This window comes from Garra rufa, chromosome 1 (genome assembly GCF_049309525.1).
Source record: "Garra rufa chromosome 1, GarRuf1.0, whole genome shotgun sequence".
In the NCBI taxonomy this organism is placed as follows: domain Eukaryota; kingdom Metazoa; phylum Chordata; class Actinopteri; order Cypriniformes; family Cyprinidae; genus Garra; species Garra rufa.
This window is the reverse complement of record NC_133361.1, coordinates 27,205,107-27,226,184: the sequence shown is the minus strand read 5'-3', so window position 1 is coordinate 27,226,184 and position 21,078 is coordinate 27,205,107. Positions and strand designations below refer to the sequence as shown.

The 21,078-nt window shown below is 34.5% G+C and overlaps 1 protein-coding gene across 1 annotated transcript; it reads right to left on the bottom strand.

Moving 5' to 3' along the window:
* Positions 1–2,363: 2,363 nt before the first annotated feature.
* Positions 2,364–10,787, bottom strand: ppan (peter pan homolog). The gene is made up of 12 exons (XM_073837229.1): positions 10,646–10,787; positions 10,206–10,370; positions 10,027–10,128; positions 6,687–6,737; positions 6,318–6,488; positions 6,081–6,157; positions 5,795–5,902; positions 5,561–5,684; positions 5,214–5,292; positions 4,992–5,121; positions 3,025–3,188; positions 2,364–2,944 (listed from the first exon to the last, which is right to left on the bottom strand). Exons 1-12 carry the CDS (start codon positions 10,658–10,660, stop codon positions 2,562–2,564), a joined length of 1,569 nt encoding a protein of 522 aa, XP_073693330.1. The 5' UTR covers positions 10,661–10,787; the 3' UTR covers positions 2,364–2,561.
* Between the last annotated feature and the right edge of the window lie 10,291 nt (positions 10,788–21,078).

The following is a 21,078-nucleotide window of genomic DNA, read 5'->3' as shown; positions in this document are numbered from 1 at the left end:
TTACGCAGAGCTAGACAAGTGATAGAAAATGACTGAAAGTTTCGTTAGATAAGACCCTTCTTCCTCTTCCCTTCCTTAAATTAGAATCCACTTACCGCTCAAATCACCAGAGTTTTGTTGAGGTAAGGTTGTGTTCAGCACAAATCATCTCATTATAACAATGCAGTAAATAAGAGATATTTGAACTTCATTGTTCATAACGTAGCCTATCTTATAACTTATAACCCTCACTAATTTAAGAAGCAGTGATCTAGTTCTGGAGCTGGGTCTGGCTGGGATCATATAGAGCCATTTTTAAGCCGCATTTAAACTGCTTTTTGGAAGTTCTAACTCATGGGCACCATAGAAGTCCATTATATGAAGAGAAATCCTGAAATGTTTTCCTCAAAAACATAATTTCTTATCGACTGAAGAAAAACAGACATGAACATCTTGGATAACAAGGGGGTGAGTACATTAACTATAAATTTTAGATCTGGAAGTGAACTTCTGCTTTAATAAAATTTAATTTAATATTGCTTTTACATGGATTTTAATTAATAAATATTGGTTCCATTAAAAACGTCATGATAAACAGCAGTCAGAAAGGGTCAAATTTGCCTTGATCTTTTGGCATATAAGACATCTTCATACCATTAATACATCCTGCAAGTTTCATAGCTTAAACATCCTCAAAAACAAAGCATTTATTTAATCAAGCTCCAAAAACGGCTCGTTTGGATCTGAGGTCCAAGGTGACGTCACCCAGGCACAAACATTTGCATAAACACCGCCTCCAGGGCAAGACATCAGTGAATAGTCATCTTCTCACAATAGGCCCAGCCCACTGGCATTCAGTCGCTTAGCAGCTGACACTTGATTCCGCTAAATGTGTCACGGTGCGTCAAAAACAAATAGAAATTGCAAACATTAATAACTTAATACTTTGACAATATCTATTTATCAGTTTTTTAAGGATTTTAAGTTGGAAAAAGTCGTCATTAATTAATGTTTATGAATTGTTAGCCGTCTGTGATTCAGCTCTTGCTTTCTTTTATACCATGTATCCTAAAAACTATTTCATCATCTACACTGCAAAAAAGGCTCATCTTACTTAGCATTTTTGTCTCGTTTCTAGTCAAAATACCTAAAAGTTCTTAAATTAAGATACATTTGCTAGATGAGCTAAATGACATAAGATTTTTAGTCATTTTTCCATGGGGAAAAAAAATAAGTGCATTTTACTAAAAACAAATAGAATTATCTGCCAACGCACTGTAAAATGTTCTCACAAGTTTCAGCTTAAAAACTTAAGTTTAGCAGCTGCCTTAAAATTTTAAGTTAAACCAGCTTAAGTCATTTCAACTCACAAGTTAAATCAACTCATTGTTGTTAAAATGACCTGTAGTTTTAAGCTGATTTAACTTAATTTTAAGGCAGCTGCTGAACTTAGGTTTTTAAGTTGAATCTGGTGTAAACTTTTTACAGTGTGGGGTAAGTAAAATATTCTTAAAACAGTAAGTAGTTTGAAGTAGTTGCTGAAAACATTAAATAATCTGGCAAAATACTTGACAATCAAAAAGACAGTGATAAAAAAAATGGTCTTCTGCTCAGTTGCCTCATAATTCAGAGGTTTTACAGAGCACAAACACCTTACAGTTCTGCCTGCAGGAAGTCACACCTGCAACGTTTAACAGTCTTAAGACTGAAAACAGAAAGTAAAGCGTGAACTGAGCACTGTAAAATAAGTGATTTATAAACTTATAATCACTAAATAACAATTTTACATCCACAAATGTTTATGATATTGAGATGAAGTATGTATTTACCTTTTTTGCGAACAGTAATGTAACTTATTTTAACATGCAAGTTAATAAGTTTCAGAATTTACAGCAATTTTAAAATCACATTTGGAAACATAATTGCTAAGCATTCAAAACTAGTTTATTATAAAAGCAAAGTATTTCAACAAGCACAAATACCCTAATGTATTCAACTGATTAAAGCCAAAGTTAAATATCAATTACAGTATATTTCACTCAAAAGATACATTTAATACTATGTTAGCACACCTTGACATACCTATTCCCAGCAACTTCTACACGTGGACCACACCAATAGACCCTTTTTTAAACTGTTTACGAGTTTATTAAACTCATTCTCTAAACGAACAAAAAAAAAAGAAGTGCCAAATAATAAAACAAGTTGAAACTTACCAAGTATGTCTGCTTGACTAAATACTCCGTCAGTCACCCATGAAATGCTACCAAACTTCCTGTCTCATGCAAGAAGTGCACTTTTTCAAAAAACAGACCGATGGGCGAAATCACGCAGGCAAGCACACGTGACATTGAAAACATCTAGATGATTGCAACACAAGCCGCTTGATGGTTTGAAAAGATTTATTGGTCAAATGTATCCAAATCTATGAACATTTATACAAGGAACAAGTCTGATGCAAAGCAGCATTGATCTGCTGATGATTTTGAGTGGCGGTGATACATCAGTCATGTATTACATGACGCATGAGTGAAGCAACAGTTCCATCTTGTGGTTCAGCAATTTAGATGCTTTCAGTTCCTTCAGCTTTTTCCTTTCTTGTGTTTGAAGTCCTTTTTTCCGCCAGCACCTTTCTGTCGTTTCATAACAGCACGTCCTTTAAACGTTTTCTGTCCGCCAAACCTCTTACCAGATTCTCCTTTTTTCTGCCCTCCAAATCCATTTCCTTTTCCTCCTTTTGGGCCAAACTTTTTGCCACCTTCGCTCTTCCTAAACCTGTTTCTCCCCTCTAGCGGTTTTCTATCCCCAAACCGCTTTGGCTTTCTGCCATCTTTATATCCCCTATCAGACGACTTAAAACTCTTTTTGTCATGAGGAGGGCCTTTACCCGGTGACAGCTTCCTCTTTTTAAAGGGCTTTGGAGACTTTCCAGGACCACGCTTCCTTTTTGCACCAGGAAACATTTCTGTGGAGTTGAAAAACATATTTGAACCAGTGCAGATTGCAAAAGTAAAACTACACAAATAATTTGGTATGATGCGATACCTTCATCTGGTTCCTCCCCCACAGCCTGTCTGTAATACTCTGCTTCGTCCTCAGAATCCTCCGCTGGAGCCTGGTCCTCCTGTTTCCCAGGATCCTCCACTTCATCATCTGACTCCTGCCCTTCCTGCTGCCGCTTTCTCTTGATGCCCTCCAAGCTTCTTTTCCTTGAAGAAATTTAAATATTTTAGGACCGGATACAACACAAATTAAATTTAAAAAGATGCTTTGTTTTTTTGGCAACAAACAAAACCTAAAAAAAAATTTAAACGGCATACAATTTATTTTGTTTAAAAGGTTTTAAAGGGATAGTTCACCCAAAAATAAACTGTAGGTCATTTCTCTCCCTCATGTCATTCCAAACCCGTAAGACCTTTGTTCATATTCAAAACATAAGATATTTTTGATCAAATTCAAGAGTTTTTTTTGACCCTGCATTGACAGCAACGCAACTACCAGCTTCATAAAACATCAGTTGAACTACTGACAGGGACTTTTTAATGATTTCAATTGATTTTCAAGGACTTCAAGGAATAAAAGATCTCACTTATCAAACAATGTCTTCTCTTTTAAGTTCTATAAATGATTTTACAAAGTCATTTGCAAGTAATTTGACTTTGATCGGGACTTAAAAAAAAAAAAAAAAAAAAAAAAACGCATTTTGGGAATCATTTGGCTTACATCAAAACTTTGCTTATCGCAGATCATTACATATAGATCGGGACAAATTGCACAATGCCAATCATTTGATTTAATCATTTAATTCGCTAAATGATTCACAAACCCGTTTTGATCTAAATCAAATGATTCGGGATACATGAAGTTCCACATCATTTTGAGATGCCTTGGTTTAACTGATTCAGAGTTTCAAAAAGCTCAGTGCTTGAATTAATTGGAGCAGATCCAGCATAAATGATTCAATTTGAGTTGGTTCATCTGTTTCTCTTCAAGCACTTTTTAAGTACCTCTTCAGGAATATTGCCATTTTCAAAGGTTTTCCAGGCTTTAAATTTCAAAAAGTCAAATTCAAGTACTCTAAGCACCTAGTGCGAACCCTGCACTGATGTCACATGGACCATTTTAATGATGTCCTTACTTACCTTTCTGGGCCTTAAACATGGTATTTGTGTTGCCGTCTACACAGGGGCAGAAAGCTCTCCGATTTCATCAAAAATATCTTAATTTGTGTTCTGAAGATGAACAAAGATCTTACAGGTTTGGAGCAACATAAGTGTGAGTAATTCATGACAGAATATTTTTTGGGGGGTGAACGATCCCTTTAAAGCTTTTTATCAGAGGAGATTGTTTTTTAAGTAATGAGCAGCAACCATCTAACAAAAATACAGAATACCCATCTCAAAACACCATTACCAAATTCTGTAACATTTACTTCTGCGGAAACAATGACTCTCCATTGTTAACATGTATTGTGTGTTTGAACCCTTTCCAACAATGACTGTGTGATTTTGAGATCCATATTTTTACACTGAGGACAACTGAAGGACTCATATGGAACTATTACAGAAGGTTCAAATACTCACTGAAGCTCTAAAAGGAAAAGCGATGCATAAAACTTTTGAACAGAATAAAAGTGTACGTTTTTCCTATTCTGCCTAAATACCTTTTTTTTCCCCCATTTAGTACTGCCCTTTAGAAGCAGCAGAAGATACTTATGTTTCCCAGAAGACAAAATGAGTCAAATTTACCCTGATCTTCAAACTCAAGAAGTTTTTACCCTCGGCTGTAAATGCATTGTTTTTCCTTCTGAAGCATCAGTGAGCATTTGAACCTTCTGTAAAAACCTTCTGAGTACCTCAGTTGTCCTCAGTGTGAAAAGATGCTGTAACATTTACTTCTGCGGAAAAGACGACTCTTCATGGTTAACACGTGTTATTTGTGTCTGGTTTTCTAACCAATAGCCTGTACCACATCCAGCTCTTCATCACCACTAGAGGAGCAGATCTACTCACTTATTCTGATCTCGTTTTTCTTTTTTTAGGGCAATGTTTTGTTCTTGCTTTCTCTTCCGTTCTTCCTTCTCCTTCAGACGGGCCTCCTTCCTCTTCAGCATCTCCAGAATCTCTTCCTCTGTTTTCGAGACTGCAGACAGAGCACATTTTGTACTAGCTTAGTGATACACTCAATAATACCTAGGTTGGGCGTCTAAATTTCTTACACAAAGCTGTACTTACCGAAGGAGTGATAAAGCACTTTTCCTTCCCCCATGCCTTCTACTATCTTGACCAACTGCAAAGTCATTCTGGGACCAATCTGTAACAGAACAGACAACCATCATGTTCCAATAGACACAAACTGTTAAAGGCTTGGGTCACCCAAAAATGAAAATTGTCATTAGTTAGTCAACCTCATGTGGTTCCAAACCTGACCTTGCAAGGTAATTACCATGTTCAAGGTCCAGATTAAATTAAAAATATCTTAATTTGTGTTCTGAAGATGAACTAAGGTCTTCAAGGTTTGGAACGACATGAGGGTGAGTAACTGCTGAGTTTTAAAAGCCTAGCATAATAGGTTTTCTCACCTCAGTTAGCCGAACTGCGCTTTGCTGCGAGGCCATGTTTCCACGACCAGAGTACACCTGAGGCAACTCTGTGATGTTGTGGTCCCCGTCCTGCTCTGCCTCGCTCTCTGAAAGGTTGACACCTCTGCAGAAAGTGCAAAGTGTGACTTTGAAACACCACTGTTGCTTTAATCAGAATACATTTCATCATATGCATCAAATATGTGAATGATCTCCAGCTTGTGGAAGACTAACTTCATTAGGAGCTCACTGATGTCCTCCAGCTTGCTCATGTTGGGAAACCTCTCCTGCATGAGCTTCTTCACCCCTCGACTCATGCCCACAGGCACCACCTTCAAGCTACTACAGGAGGACATGGAAAGGGTTAGCGGATATTTTAAGAAACCTTATGAAAGAGCAATGTGTTTGAGGATGCATCAGTACGTTTACTTCAATAATCACAGGAAAGTCATGTTTGCATAAAGTAAAGTTGCATCTTTAATTTGATGACAAGAAAACAAAACCAAGCTATGGTACTTACTAATGACGAAACTCTACCTCCTGTGACACAGGATCATAATTTAACAGCACGCATCTTTTTATGCTGTTAAGGTTGAGCTGAAAAACAAGTTTTAAATGATCATAACTTGCACAATCCTTCATATCTTCTCACCATCAAGACAACAACATCAGCTGGATGTGCACATCAGAGATCTCAGAAGACTATACTTGCATCATACGCAGAGAAACGTTTTACAGTCCTGTGCAAGTGAATTACCTTGTGTACATTGATCGAAGGAAACATGTTCTGGAACATGGTGGCCATCAGCTTGACATGCATGCCCTCGATGCCAAAATTATTCAGCACTAGCAAAGGATGATGGGAAAACTGCTGTTCATGCATCCTGTGCCTCTTTAAAGATGAAACTACATCTTTGATGAGGGTGTACTGGAATAAACAGACAATATTTTTTTAAAGCCATTTACAAAAATGTTTATAATATAATCAATCGGAAAGTGAATCTAGTCAGCATGTTTACTCTGAAAATGTATTACTTAACAGTTAAAATACTAAAACGTCAACATTTGTGCCTTCAGATCTGAGAAATCAAATCAAAGACTCGTCAAAAGTTGTACAGTTACATACCTTTGCGACACGGAAATATAATGTTGGACCTTTGGGAAGACGTGCAAGCCTCTGTGGAGAAAGAAAGAGTAGTTAATATATTTGAAGACAGTTGGATGTTTTGTTACAAACATTCTTTAAAATATCTTTTGTGCTCAACAGAACAAAAAAAACTTAAACGGGTTTAGAACAAATTAAGGGTGAATAAATACAAATATTGTTGAGATCTAAAGTTTACATACACCTTGCAGAATCTGCAAAATGTTAATTATTTGACCAAAATAATAGGGATCGTACAAAATGCATGTTATTTTTTTGTTAAGTACTGACCTGAAAAAGATATTTCACATAAAAGAAATTTGATTTACATATAGTCTACAAGAGAAATTTTATATACCCTTGATACTTAATACTGTGTTGTTACCTTTTTTGTTTAGTTATAGTTTTCCCTTGTTTGCCCTGAACAGTTACAGTGCCTGCTGGTCTATAGAAATACTCTTTAGGTCCCACCATTTTTTTTCTGCATTTTTGGGTATTTGAACCCTTTTTGATAATGACTGTATGATTTTGAGATCCACCATTTCAGACGGAGGACAACTGAGGGACTCATATGCAACTATTACAGAAGGTTCAAATGCTCTCTGAAGATTCAGAAGGAAAAACGATGCATTAAGAGCAAATGGGTCATCTGCAATACATCTATAGGACATCTCCTATCAGATGTCAAATAGACTTATATTAGATGTCTTTAAAATGTTTATGTTTAGAATTAGGGCTGGGCGACATGGCCTAAAAATAAAATCCCTGATTTTTTCACAAAAAATCCGATTTATGATTTAAATAGACCCCCCCCCCCCCCCTACTACTTTTAGTGTGTAAAGAAACCCCAGCTTTTCCACAATATATGGGCACCATATATTTTGCAATATACATTGCAACTGCATCAGTGATCGCTTTCCACCAGGCCCCATTCTTATCATACCAGACACAGTAAATGTTTGTAAGACAAATAAATATGAGATGGGAGGAAAATATACATTTCCATGCTTTTCTCTTGCACTTATATTGTATACAATTTTGAACACAGAAATATTAAATGATTTAAATAACTGAAACGATCTGCCAGCAGGTGGTGGTAAGACACTGATTTAATTACTGAATCATTTCATTCATTTGAACGGATGGTTCATTCAGTAATAAAGCAAGTGACTCTCTGTTTGAATGGGAAATTGAATCATTTCACTAGATTCGTTTAAAAACGCACATTCATTCATAAACGACACACCGCTGTGTTTGAGTGGAGATGCGCAGCGGCTCAGTTGTGACTTGTTTCAGACTACTTTTGATGACGAAATAGAGCAAAATCAGGCAATAGTCTCATAGTCAGACAATGTAAGTCACTTAATAATAACTTCGTTTATTTAACCGTTACAATAAATCAATATCTCGTTTACAAACGAGATAAAAATGATTAAAAGCTGTCACTCATCTTAGTTGGCAATCTCACAAAGCTCTATTATAATAAACAAAGCTACTGCCCATTCAGTCTCTTATTTACACTCTCTCTACATTTGAGATACATTAGTCAACATGCAAAACACATAGAAACCTTTGAGGCTCCACGCAGCGCAAACACAAATATGCTGGTCGGGTCAGTCGCACATGGTGCTCCTAAATATTTTTTTCATAGTTGCACGTAGTAGCTTTTTTTTTTGCCCTTGAACGGCTGGTCGCACCGGTGCGACCTAAGATTCTTTTTAGTCGCACCATTGAGAAATTAGGTCGCACTCTAAGGCCCTGATATGCAAATAATTCGCCATTGTCATCAATCATCTCTCTACTCTGTCTATGTGGTAAGTGAAATTGCATGTACTGTGATGTAACAGGCTAACTTGCTAGCAAGCAGCTAAACATGTTCCCTAAGTGACTCGCGTTATTTTTACCAGAACGCGCTATTTGTTTTCCGTTCTGAATACAGCGGTTAATTAGGCGCGCCATCATGTGGTCGGACAATATTGCCTCTTAATTATTCTGCCATTGGTGCAATTACAATGTATCTAATATTTTTATTTAAAAAAAAATCGCAATACCTCGATTTTATAAAAAATGTAATCGTCTTAAAACATAAATTCGAATTCAAAAATCGAAAAAAAAATCGCCCAGCCCTATTTAGAATGTATGTAGAACCAAAGACTATAGAACACCCAAGACATGTCACTCGTGTAGTTTTGAATGGGGAAAAATGGAACGCTCATTATGGCAGCGAAGCCCCGCCTTCTTAGTGAAAGAGCCAATCGTTGATTAGAAAAGTCAGCGCGTCACTGCAGCTGCCATTAGAAGTCCCGGTTGCTATAGAAACAATCGGCGCTCTAAGACGTGCGCTCAGTACTGCGCATGCGCACTGGCTCATCTAGCCGGAAAAATAAGCGTTTTTTCACGCTATTGGAGCACAAGGAACCATATTTATGAGGCAGTTCTTGTTGGATTTCTTTGGAGATTTAAAATATGAAATTTAATCGTAAGCTTGGTGAACAGTTTTGGAGAATTTGATGTTTCCCCATTCAAACAGATAGGAGCTGCACTTGTATGCCAGAGAGGCGTTTCAAAGATGGCCGCCGAGTGACATGACTTGCCTTAAAGGGACTTTGGTAGAACTCACATCTTATAGACGTCTGTCCGATATTTGTACACAGCAGATGCTTTCCGGATTAAGAGATCTTTAACAGACATCTTGCAGACATATGTGTGCTATTGGGAATGTGTACATTTTTCTTTTTTTTTTTTTTGCCTAAATATTGTTTTTTTTTCCATTTGGTACTGCCCTTCAGAATCAACATGTTTCCCAGAAGACAAAATAAGTTAAATTTTCCCTGATCTTCAAATTCAAAAGGTTCTTAATGTATCGCGTTTCTTTCCTGAGCATCAGTGAACGTTTGAACTTTCTGTAATAGTTGCATACAAGTCCCTCAGTTGTCCTCAGTGTGAAAAGATTCATCTCAAAATCATACAGTCATTGTTGAAATGGTCCAAATACACAAAAATGCTGAAAAAAACAAAGATTTTTCTAAAGAACAGCTGGCAGTTCAACCGTTCAGGACAAACAAGGCACTCGTGAACAACTAACACTAAAGAAAAAAACACTGCTGTGGATCATTCAGGTAACAACACAGTATTACAAATCAAGAGAATGTAAACTTTTAAACTGGGTCATTTGAATATTTTATCTTGTGGACTTAATGTAAACACCTTTTATGTGAAGTATGTCTTTCAGGTCAGTACTAAATACCAAATAGCATGCATTTTGGTAAACTAATTAACATTTTGAAGATTCCACAAGGGGGAACCTCAACTGCATACTCACCATATTTATAGTATTTTCTGTTTTGGTAAATATTGAGAAATGCGTGATTCCTAATGGTCCAGCCACTGCAACAAAATCTTTCAAGACGTTTTTCTTCCGCACCTGCAAAACATGATGTCAGTATGTGAACCCCACTTGAAATGAGCGCAGAGTTGAGCAGCAGTAATCGTGAGACGCACCTTTAAAGATCTGGCAGTGAAGGGCTCCATGACTCTTCTCATGTCTAACACCAGCTCACCGACGTTTTTGCCGATCTGTCCACGATGAAACACGAAGGTGTGCGGCACAGTGGAGTAGGTCTCCTCGGCCACACGACTGGCAGCCTCACCGGCTTTCTTTTGGTTCTACATGAATTAAATTCAAAAATAGAAAAGCTCAAAAATAGCTTATCGAACTTATTCCCTTCAATGTGTATCGCTTATCGCATAAAGCTGAACTTTTCTTATACATCATTTTGTCAAGCGTTAGACAAATACACATATTTATTACAAAACCGAATTTCGTATTAAGTAATAAGTATTAAGATTTTGCAACGATAAAGACAGACGGACTTAGTTGTGCTTCATAAACCACACTACACACAGTTAACGTTAACTCCAGATGCAAGTTAAAGACTTACCTTTGTTTTCACCATTTTTAAGGACGGTACAACTAATCCAAGCCGAGAGTGGAAACCGATCTTGTGTTTAAAACGAAAATCTATGCTACAATATCTCACGTTTTATTAAGTGGCACCCATCTTAAAAATCCTGGAACTTGCTTCTAATCAAACCATGTGGCGTGGTTGCGCATGCGCTGAAGCAGAAGTACTACACGATGCGCACACACTTCATGTTCGATTTTACACACGCCGTCTTTTGGATGGGAGGAATTACTACATATAACTGCATATCTTAGGAGACACCCCTCGCTGCAGACTGTAGCGCGGTGACGTCAGGTACTACGTCACGTATGTGTTTACCGCGCATGCGCAAAGTGACGTATGGTCTGCCTGTGTAATTTGCATAGCGTGGTGACGTTAGACGTTTTCGCGTTGTGTGTGACGTAATGCGTCATTAAAACGCATGCGCATACTTAACATAATACTCTTATAAAATGTAAAAGTAGCCTATTAAAAGAGCCAAGGTGAAAAAAAAGAAGGGGAAAAAACAGTAATATGTACAAATCGATGATTTTAACCATGTCTTTAGTTTATTTTGTAATATTTGTGTAGTATTATATACAAGGTATTAAGATTGTTGCACTTTATTTCACTGTGTATATTTTAACATTACTCTGCACCTTATATGTTTCTTATTTTATCCTTTCCTCTGTCATGATTCGTGTTTATTTAGTATAATTATGGACATTTTTCTGTTGCTTTGGCAATTCTGCCTGTGGAATATTTAAGCCAATAAAGTAGTATTAAGTTAAATTGACTACATACAGTATATTTTCAGTGTCTGCATCCCATTTTATGCATGGTGCCTCCAAAAAACCAAACTGATAACAGTGATCATTTTTTTTATGACAAAAACATAAAAACTTGAGGGTGAGACACCTCACCCAAAGTTTCAACAAAATGAAATAGTTCTTCTAGCTTTCTTATTCTGTGACAAAGAAATAGTATTTAAATAAATTAAAAAAAAAAAAAAAAGTGGTTTGTTGTTAGGAAACTTGCATTTATGAATATACAATTTACAAAGAAAATAAATTAAATTTATAACAAAACAAGCATTCCTTTTAGTTGAGTCAGAATCATAATCAAAATTAGTTCTTTAAAAGTAATAGGTACATCTCGCCTGGATATTATTCTTTATAAATAAACCAATATTTTCCCAGAGTTGTATAGTATACTGACACGTGCAAAATAAATGAAAAACAGTATTAAATTGACAAAATGAACATTTTAACATGTAGTGAGTAAAAAGTATTTGAGTGTCTGTCTATTTGTCTGTCTGTCTCCTCTCATCTATGTCTTTTTTTTTCATTATTATTATTTTTTTTATGATAGACTGTATTGCCCTCAACTGTAAAACATTCAAATTAAAAAAAAAAAATCTTCAAACTTTTATGCTATGCTTTCTCAAGCCAAGCTAACATAAATTTTGACTTGACAAACTTTTTTAAATTAAGCTTATTGTTAATGTTGTTTATGAATTAAATCTCTTTGGTAATTTACAGACAAAGCAAATAACACTCTTTTCCTAACACCATCCTATAATACATTTTAAAATACATTTTAAAATATTTTCCTTGTATGACTCTTTTTTTTGACTTAATTTAAAATGATTTAATATTGTTTAAATATTGTTTGTTCTTTTATGTAAATTAGGTGTCGTTAACTGGAGTGCATTTTCTGGACAATACAAAGAGAAGTTCTGGGTGCCTTATTCACTGACCCAGTGCCTACGGTGCCATGAAATATTTAAAGACTGCCCACCTGGGTATGTTGGCAATGGCAGAAGGGGAGTCCTGCGTGGGTTTTATTCCTTCAAAGATTTTGAGGGCTACTGCTCAGTTGATTGTTTTATCAGTGATGGAGGTGAATTTCAGAACGAGTAGATGTAATATTTTTAGTTTTTTTCTCTTGTTCTCATGTGTCATGTTTATAGTTTTAATTATTATGTAAAACAAATATATATATGTATATACAATTATATTTCGTTTTGTTCTTTGCAATAAAAAAAAGATTACAGGAAGAGTTTTGCTCACTAAAGCTGAGGGGCTATCACGTCTCTCGTATGCAGCCCAATCTCTGTATGTAGATAAGATTACATGTAAATTGATTGACAGAACTTTAACAGACTTTGTCTGGAAAAACAAATGCCATTATATGAAAAAGTCTGTTATACTAAATCCTTATAACAATGGTGGCCTAAATTTTATAGATTTCAATTCTTTAAATTATGCCTTTAAAGTAAATTGGCTTAATCAGCATTGGAAAAATCAAAATTCAAGCTGGTATATCTTTCCACGGCAAGCATTTTCATTTGTTGGAAGTATTACATTTTTGTTTATGTGCAATTATAACATATCCAAAATTCCAGTGAAGCTTTCAAATTTCCACCAACAGGTACTTTTGGCCTGGGCTTTAATATATAAACACAATTTTACCCCCCATAGATTTTTTTGGAATAATCAAAATATTTTATATAAAAATACATCTTTATTTCTTAGTCAGTGGTTTAATAATGGTTTAATTTTGGTGAGTCAGTTATTTAACAACAGAGGTTTATTTATGACTTATAGAGAATTTATTTCAGAATATGAGATACTGGTTAGTCCAAAGGATTATGCCATTGTTATGGGAGCAATAACTTCAGGAATTATTATGATATTATGAAAAATAGCAATTTTTCCCCTATTAAAAATGCTTCTTCTTCTGACCAATTAGAGACAACTATAGGTAAAATATGTTTTTTTTTCTGTGAAAAAAGATAGAAATTACAAAATTAGGTCTCTTTTCATTGTAAAAGTTTCTTCTTTATCGTCTTTCATTCCTTATTGGAATAGTTTATTTAGAAATTTGAATTGGAAAAAAAATATGGTCCTTACAACAGAGGTTTTTTCTTACTAAGGTTAAAGAAGTATCTTTCAAACTAATTAACAAATTTTACCCTGTTAAATTTTATATGAAGAAGTATAAGGTTAACATTGATACAAAATGTTCATTTTGTCAATTTAATACTGAAACTGTTTTTCATTTATTTTGTACGGTGACGCATTGCTGCCGCACACTTAATTTTTTTCCCACTCAGCTATGTCGTTATAACGAGATCTTTTCTCGTAAAAACGACATCTTTTCTCGTTAAAACGACATCTTTTCTCGTTAAAACGACATCTTTTCTCGTAAAAACGACATAATTATCTCGTTAAAACGACATCTTTTCTCGTAATAACGAGATCTTTTCTCGTAAAAACGACATAATTTTCTCGTTAAAACGACATCTTTTTCTCGTTATAACGACATATCATGTCATACGATCTGATCTGATGTTCCTGTTATAGACATTATGTGAGGGAGCTAAACGTTTGTCCGCGCTGCCTTCGCCACAGTTCTGACCTAAAGGAGGATGCACGCTGCTGGAGTTAGAATACACTAGCTATATATAGCCTATAGAAATACACTGTTTTAATAATTTTAATGTAATTGTTTCAATTGTAGCAGCATGTTTATTAGGATTAATCTCCATACTAATCTGCCCTCAGACCCAGAGGATTTAAGACGATCAGATCAAAACTGTTATTTCTGACTCTGAGCTTGGAATATTATTTGGATGAAAGTTTGATTTTACAGAAAATGTAAATAGTATCAGAAATAAATAAAAGAAAAATGACACACGGTTTGATCGTGTTATGATTATGATGATTTCGTTCTGTTTAAAAAATGAAAATAAATAAAGCCAGATTTTTTTTTCATGAAAAGAGAGCTTATGCTTTAATATTTGTGCGTGAGCGGCCCGGAAAAGCCACTTTTCGACTCAGCTTGTCTTTACGGTCTGTCCCATCATGCAGAATAAATGTTCGTCTGATGTACCGCTCTGGGCTGCGTTCTCCGATAACGTTGTCTCTTAGCGTGCTACGAAGACTCAAAAGGTACACCTTAACTACAGCTATACCTTTCCTACGTGTGTTCTCCAAACTATACCTTAGGATATTGCTTAAGGTAAACCTTCTTAAGTGCGACCTTAGCAGGTGCTGTCCATGGTGGAGGTGCTGAATAGGTTGATATCGATGCCTCGGTGATCGATTGTGCGCTCTTTCTTTCACAGCGGTATAGGTAAAGTATTGAGAAAACAATGTTTTTTTTTAATAAAGAAGCGTTTTAGAAATAGTACAAACTGCATTTATCGGGGCTCAATGAAATATGTACATGCAGAAATACATGTGTATGTGTTTCAACTTATTCTCATCATTTTGCGTACGAATAACACGACTTTGCAATAGCGTGTAATGCATAAGCCAAAGTCCAATTTTGCGTGCATATGATACGCCAATCCTTCCAATTAACTTCAATGGAGAGAGGATGCGTATAAATACCACGCATCATCTTTTATATAGATGATATAAAAGATGATGCGTGGTATTTGTATGCATCCTCTCTCCATTGAAGTTAATGGGAAGGATTGGCGTATCATATGCATGCAAAATTGGACTTTGGCGTATGCATTACACACTATTACTCTCCTCGCACGGCGCCGTCTTTGATTTAAAACAAGTACTCAAGGTCTCGCTGCCATAGCTATAAAGTTTGTGTAAACTCATCTTTCTTTATATAGACTCATAGCCTTTTCTGTCAAATGGTTCGCCCGCTGATGTGCCTCGAGATAGTAATTAAAAAAAGCTAACAACCATGGAAACTTTATTAATGAAAACACTTCCATACACTGGCCAGAACTGGTCCCCCGACTGAGCCTGGTTTCTCCCAAGGTTTTTTCTCCATTTCTGTCACCTGTGGAGTTTTGGTTCCTTGCCGCTGTCGCCTCTGGCTTGCTTAGTTGGGGACACTTTCCAGCGATACCGTATACTATTTGAACTGAACTGGATGATGATATCACTGAATTCATTTATGAACTGCCTTTTACTGAAAATTGATTGTTTACAATAATGCGTTACTTACACACTATTGTGCTGTTTAAATACTGTGCAGTTGCTTTGACACAATCTGTATTGTTAAAAGCGCTATATAAATAAAGGTGACTTGACTTGACACTGGGTGTAGGCTATAACAACTTAAGTATTTTATGTGTAAAATTTTAAAGTAAAAAATGCAATTTTAATACTAAATCAGATTTTATATTAAATGTTCATATAAAATTTTCTATTTGTAATTAAACTGCGATGTAAAAAAGCTTTTTGCGTGGTGCCCACTAGCGGTATGAACCGCCAGCAGCGGTAAGGTATAGCTAAGAGCGCTCCAGACCAACCTTACGAACGTATGACTTACAGAAGGTATACTTAACTAAGAAGGTTTCGGAAAACACATATTAACGATAAGGTACTTCTTAAGGTACAACTTAAGAACGACGTAGCGTTAAGGTGGTTTCGGAGAACCCAGCCCTGCAAATTAGTCACAATAACGTTTCTTTGCAAGTCTCATATAAAGCTCACTGCACTTTTCGGGTCGGCGGTACCAGCGCGATCCCTTACTTTGTGATTACAGAGGAATGAAATATAAATGTCTGCTTTATTTTATGTACTTCCACAATAACAACAAAACGTTACAAATTGCCTTTGTAAAAATACAGGGTGCGCTCTCGCAATTTATGTCTCTCTATGCAGCTTGAAAGGTCTACTTCAATAAAAGAATCGAAAACAAAATTGTGTTTACTTAATTCGTATAAATCCAACAAGAGGTAATGTACAGTCTTTCCCGTGTGAGTTCATTATCTGTTACCTACCATTGTGCTTACAGCCAGCGCAGCATATTTCCACAGTAGGCTATAATCCAGATGAAAAACCGGATTCGTGGCTTGATTCAGCTAAAAATAAAATTTAATAATATATAATAAATAATGTATAATTTGTATATAATCATAAGTATCAAGGCCGCCCAGGCATGTTCAATTAATATTCAAGCAATAAGCTCATGTGTTTTACCCACGAACAAAAATATGAAGAATCAAGCTTTTCGTTTTTCCGTTTCTCAAACAAAATGAAATAATAATAATAATAGGCTACTCAAATTGTTATTATGCTTATTATTATTATTATTATTATTATTATTATTATTATTATTATTATTATTATTAGGCGTATTATTATTTTTATTATAAAATCTTTTTGATTGATTTAACAGCAAATCGAAATATGAGCAGAAATAAATAAATAGAATTCATAATAAGGAAAATATAATAATAGGCCTAATAATAATAATAATAATAATAATAATAATAATAATAGCCTATTATTATTATTATTATTATTATTATTATTATTATTTCGTTTTGTTTGAGAAACAGAAAAACGAAATTAAGCTAGATTTGTTTGTATTTTTGTATTTGTATTTATTCTGCATGATGCGATAGACATGAAGACAGGTTGAGTTAAAAAAGTGACTTTTCATTGCCGCCCACATATAATTATTAAAGCATAAGCTCTCTTTTTACCCACAGACAAAAATACTAAACTGATTTTTTTTTTTCATTGATTTTGTCCATTTTTGAAAAGGAACGAAATTATTATTATCATAATGCAGCCAAACCGTTTGTCATTTCTATTTTATTTCTTTATGATCGTATTTAAATTTTCTGTAAAATCAAACTTTCATCCAAATAATATTCCAAGCTCAGAGTCGATTATTCAGAAATAACAGTTTTGATCTGATCATCTTAAATCCTCTGGGTCTGAGGGCAGATTGGAGATTAATCCTAATAAACATGCAGCTACAATTGAAACCAATACATTAAAATTATTAAAACAGTTTATTTCTATATATAGCTAGTGTATTCTAACTCCAGCAGCGTGCATCCTCCTTTATGTCAGGACTGTGGAAAAGGCAGCGTGGACAAACGCTTTGCATAATACACAATAACATAATCATATCATCTATAACAGGAACGTCAGATCGTATGACATATTATGTCGTTATTACGAGAAAAAGATGTCGTTTTAACGAGAAAATTATGTCGTTTTAACGAGAAAAGATCTCGTTATTACGAGAAAAGATGTCGTTTTAACGAGAAAATTATGTCGTTTTTACGAGAAAATATGTCGTTTTAACGAGAAAAGATGTCGTTTTTACGAGAAAAGATCTCGTTATAACGACATAGCTGAGTGGGAAAAAAAATAAGTGTGTGGCAGCAATGCGTCACCGTAATTTTGCACGTATACTGTACAACTCTGGGAAAATATTGGTTTATTTTTTAAGAATAATATCCAGCGAGATGTACCTATTACTTTTAAAGAACTAATTTTAGGACATTATGATTCTCACTCAACTAAAAGGAATGCTTGTTTTGTTATAAATGTAATTTATTTTCTTTGTAAATTGTATATTCATAAATGCAAGTTTCCTAACAACAAACCACATTTTCTTTTTTTCTTTTTTTTTTTAAATTTAGAATTTATTTAAATACTATTTCTTTGTCACAGAATAAGAAAGCTAGAAGAACTATTTCATTTTGGTGAAACTTTGGGTGAGGTGTCATAAAAAAAAAAAGATCACTGTTATCAGTTTGGTTTTTTGGAGGCACCATGCATTAAATGGGATGTAGACACTGAAAATATACTGTATGTAGTCAATTTAACTTAATACTTTATTGGCTTAAATATTCCACAGGCAGAATTGCCAAAGCAACAGAAAAATGTCCATAATTATACTAAATAAACACGAATCATGACAGAGGAAAGGATAAAATAAGAAACATATAAGGTGCAGAGTAATGTTAAAATATACACAGTGAAATAAAGTGCAACAATCTTAATACCTTGTATATAATACTACACAAATATTACAAAATAAACTAAAGACATGGTCAAAATCATCGATTTGTTTTCCACTTCTTTTTTTCACCTTGGCTCTTTTAATAGGCTACTTTTACATTTTATAACAGTATTATGTTAAGTATGCGCATGCGTTTTAATGACGCATTACGTCACACACAACGCGAAAACGTCTAACGTCACCACGCTATGCAAATTACACAGGCAGACCATACGTCACTTTGCGCATGCGCGGTAAACACATACGTGACGTAGGTACCTGACGTCACCGCGCTACAGTCTGCAGCGAGGAGTACTTGTATCTTAGCAAATTTAAGAGGGATATTGATGTCAATTGCTCTTTTTGCTCTTTAAATTTGGAAACTGTATCCCATATCTTTTGGCACTGTAGTCATGTTAAAAAGTTATGGTATGATACCTCTGTGTTTATAAAAAAAAAGATACTCTCTAATTTTAATTTGCATTTTGAAAATGTTGTTTTTGGATATTTTGATTATGATAATATGAATAATGAAGCATTCGTTATTAATCTGTTTATATTACTAATTAAGTTTCACATTCATAAATGCAAATTTACTAACAAAAAACCCTGTTTTACAGTGTTTTTTAAAGAACTGGAAAATTATTTCAGTAGGCTACTATTCTTCATAGTACTAATAGAAAAGCAATCAAAACTGTCCGTTTGTTTTCTGTCTTCAAAATCTTTGAGTAATGTAAAGGTCATGCATCTCTTCGATTGTAATTTTATTTATTTTTATTTTATTTTCTTCTTTTTGTTTTAAGTTTCCCTGACTTTATAATTTCTGTTGTGTTTGTTTGTATATGTTGTGTAAAGCATAATAAAAAAAAAAAAAAAAAAAAAAAAAAAAAAAAAGAGTACTTGTATCTTAGCCTCATCCAGTTGAAGTCAACAGTTTATATACACCTTGCAGAATCTGCAAAATGTTCATTCTTTTACCAAAATAAAAGGGGTCATACAAAATGAAGGAAAAACGATGCATTAAGGGCCAGGTGTGTAAACTAAGCTTTTGAATGAAGATGCAGATTTTTCGTATTTTGCCTTAAATGTCATATTTTTTCAATTAGTATACTGCCGTTCAGAAACTACAGAAGATGTTTCCCAGAAGACAAAATAAGTTAAATTTAGCCTACCCTGATCTTCAAATTCAGAAAGTTTTCAGCATTAAACATTTGAACCTTCTGTAAAAGTTGCATATGAGTCCCTCAGTTGTCTTCAGTGTGAAAAGATGGATCTCAAAATCATACAGTCATTACTGAAAAGGGTTCAAATACACAAAAATAATGAAAAAAAAAAAAAAAAAAGAATTTGTGGGACCTGAAGGTTTTTTTTAAAGAACAGTGGACTGTTGTTCAGGACAAACAAGGGACTCGTGAACAACTATCACTAAAAAAAAACAAAACAAAAAAAAAAAACACAGCTGTGGATCATTTAGGTAACTACACAGTATTAAGAATCAAGTTCAACTTTTGAACAGGGCCATTTTTATAAATTGCTATTATTTTCTCTTGTGGACTGTAAATGTCTTTTATGTGAAATATTTTGTTCAGGTCAGTAGGCCTACTTAATAAAAAATAACTATGATCCCTCTTATTTTGGCAAAATTATTAACATTTTGCATATTCTGCAAGTTGTATTTAAACATTTGACTTCAGCTGTACATAGAATTACAGAGAATTCTAGACAGGTTTTGAATGCTCGATTAGGTTTTAGAAGTCCTACTTAACCTTATATTGAATTTAAAGGAAACAACCACTGCTAAATTCTGCAGAATTTGTGCATAAAGAACCTTTGTGGAAATTGCTGTATTCATTGCAAGTTTTTATTTTTCTTTATTCCTATATCATCTTAATTTAGCTTTAAGAAATTACGATAAATGTAATGCTAGCTCTGTCATTTTGTGACTGCTGTAGTTTTAATATTGAGCTAATGATATTTTCTGTCCTCAAGCCACACATCTAGTCATAGAATGTAAGTAATCATATCAATTTCAGTCAATTCCAGGAAAATATTGTAATATACAGCACTATTATGAAAAAAACGAAATGAAGAAATTATTAATGAGCTATATTTTTGACACATTTTACAGTCATGGTCGGTCTGGACCAGTGTTGGACCTTGTGACTCAAGCATTTTTATTTATTACCCAATACAAATTACTTATACTTCCTGGCAACGGTGATTAGTTACACTACTTTTCTTCCATGCCCCACAGAAGTTGTAATTGCATCACTTCCCCACAAAAGTCAAATTGTTTCTGCCTCATAATTTGACCAAAATCCACTATTGATCACAGTCAGAAGTTATTACAAACACTTAATGGTGACTTTTGTAAAATGGTTGTATTATTCTCATTAATTATGTGGCTTAAAGCTAATTGTAGCTATAATTGCCCATATACGGTTATATTTCATGATGTATTTTATTCAAATAATCTCATAATTTCAATTATTTTTAATTATAGTAATACAATTTATATCAGGATCAGCAGAATGTGAGTGATCAAGCCATGTAATGCCAGACTAAACTAATGCCACATCTTACACATCAGTGTTCAGATCATCATTTCTCCTAACAAATCATTGTAATATCAATATTTCTATGCT

Coding starts and splice junctions, on each gene's coding strand:
- ppan (XM_073837229.1), bottom strand. Junction 6,158..6,317: donor CTTCGATCAATGTACACAAG/GTAATTCACTTG, acceptor CTTGTTTTTCAG/CTCAACCTTAACAGCATAAA. Junction 3,189..4,991: donor GAAAAACGAGATCAGAATAA/GTGAGTAGATCT, acceptor AATTTCTTCAAG/GAAAAGAAGCTTGGAGGGCA.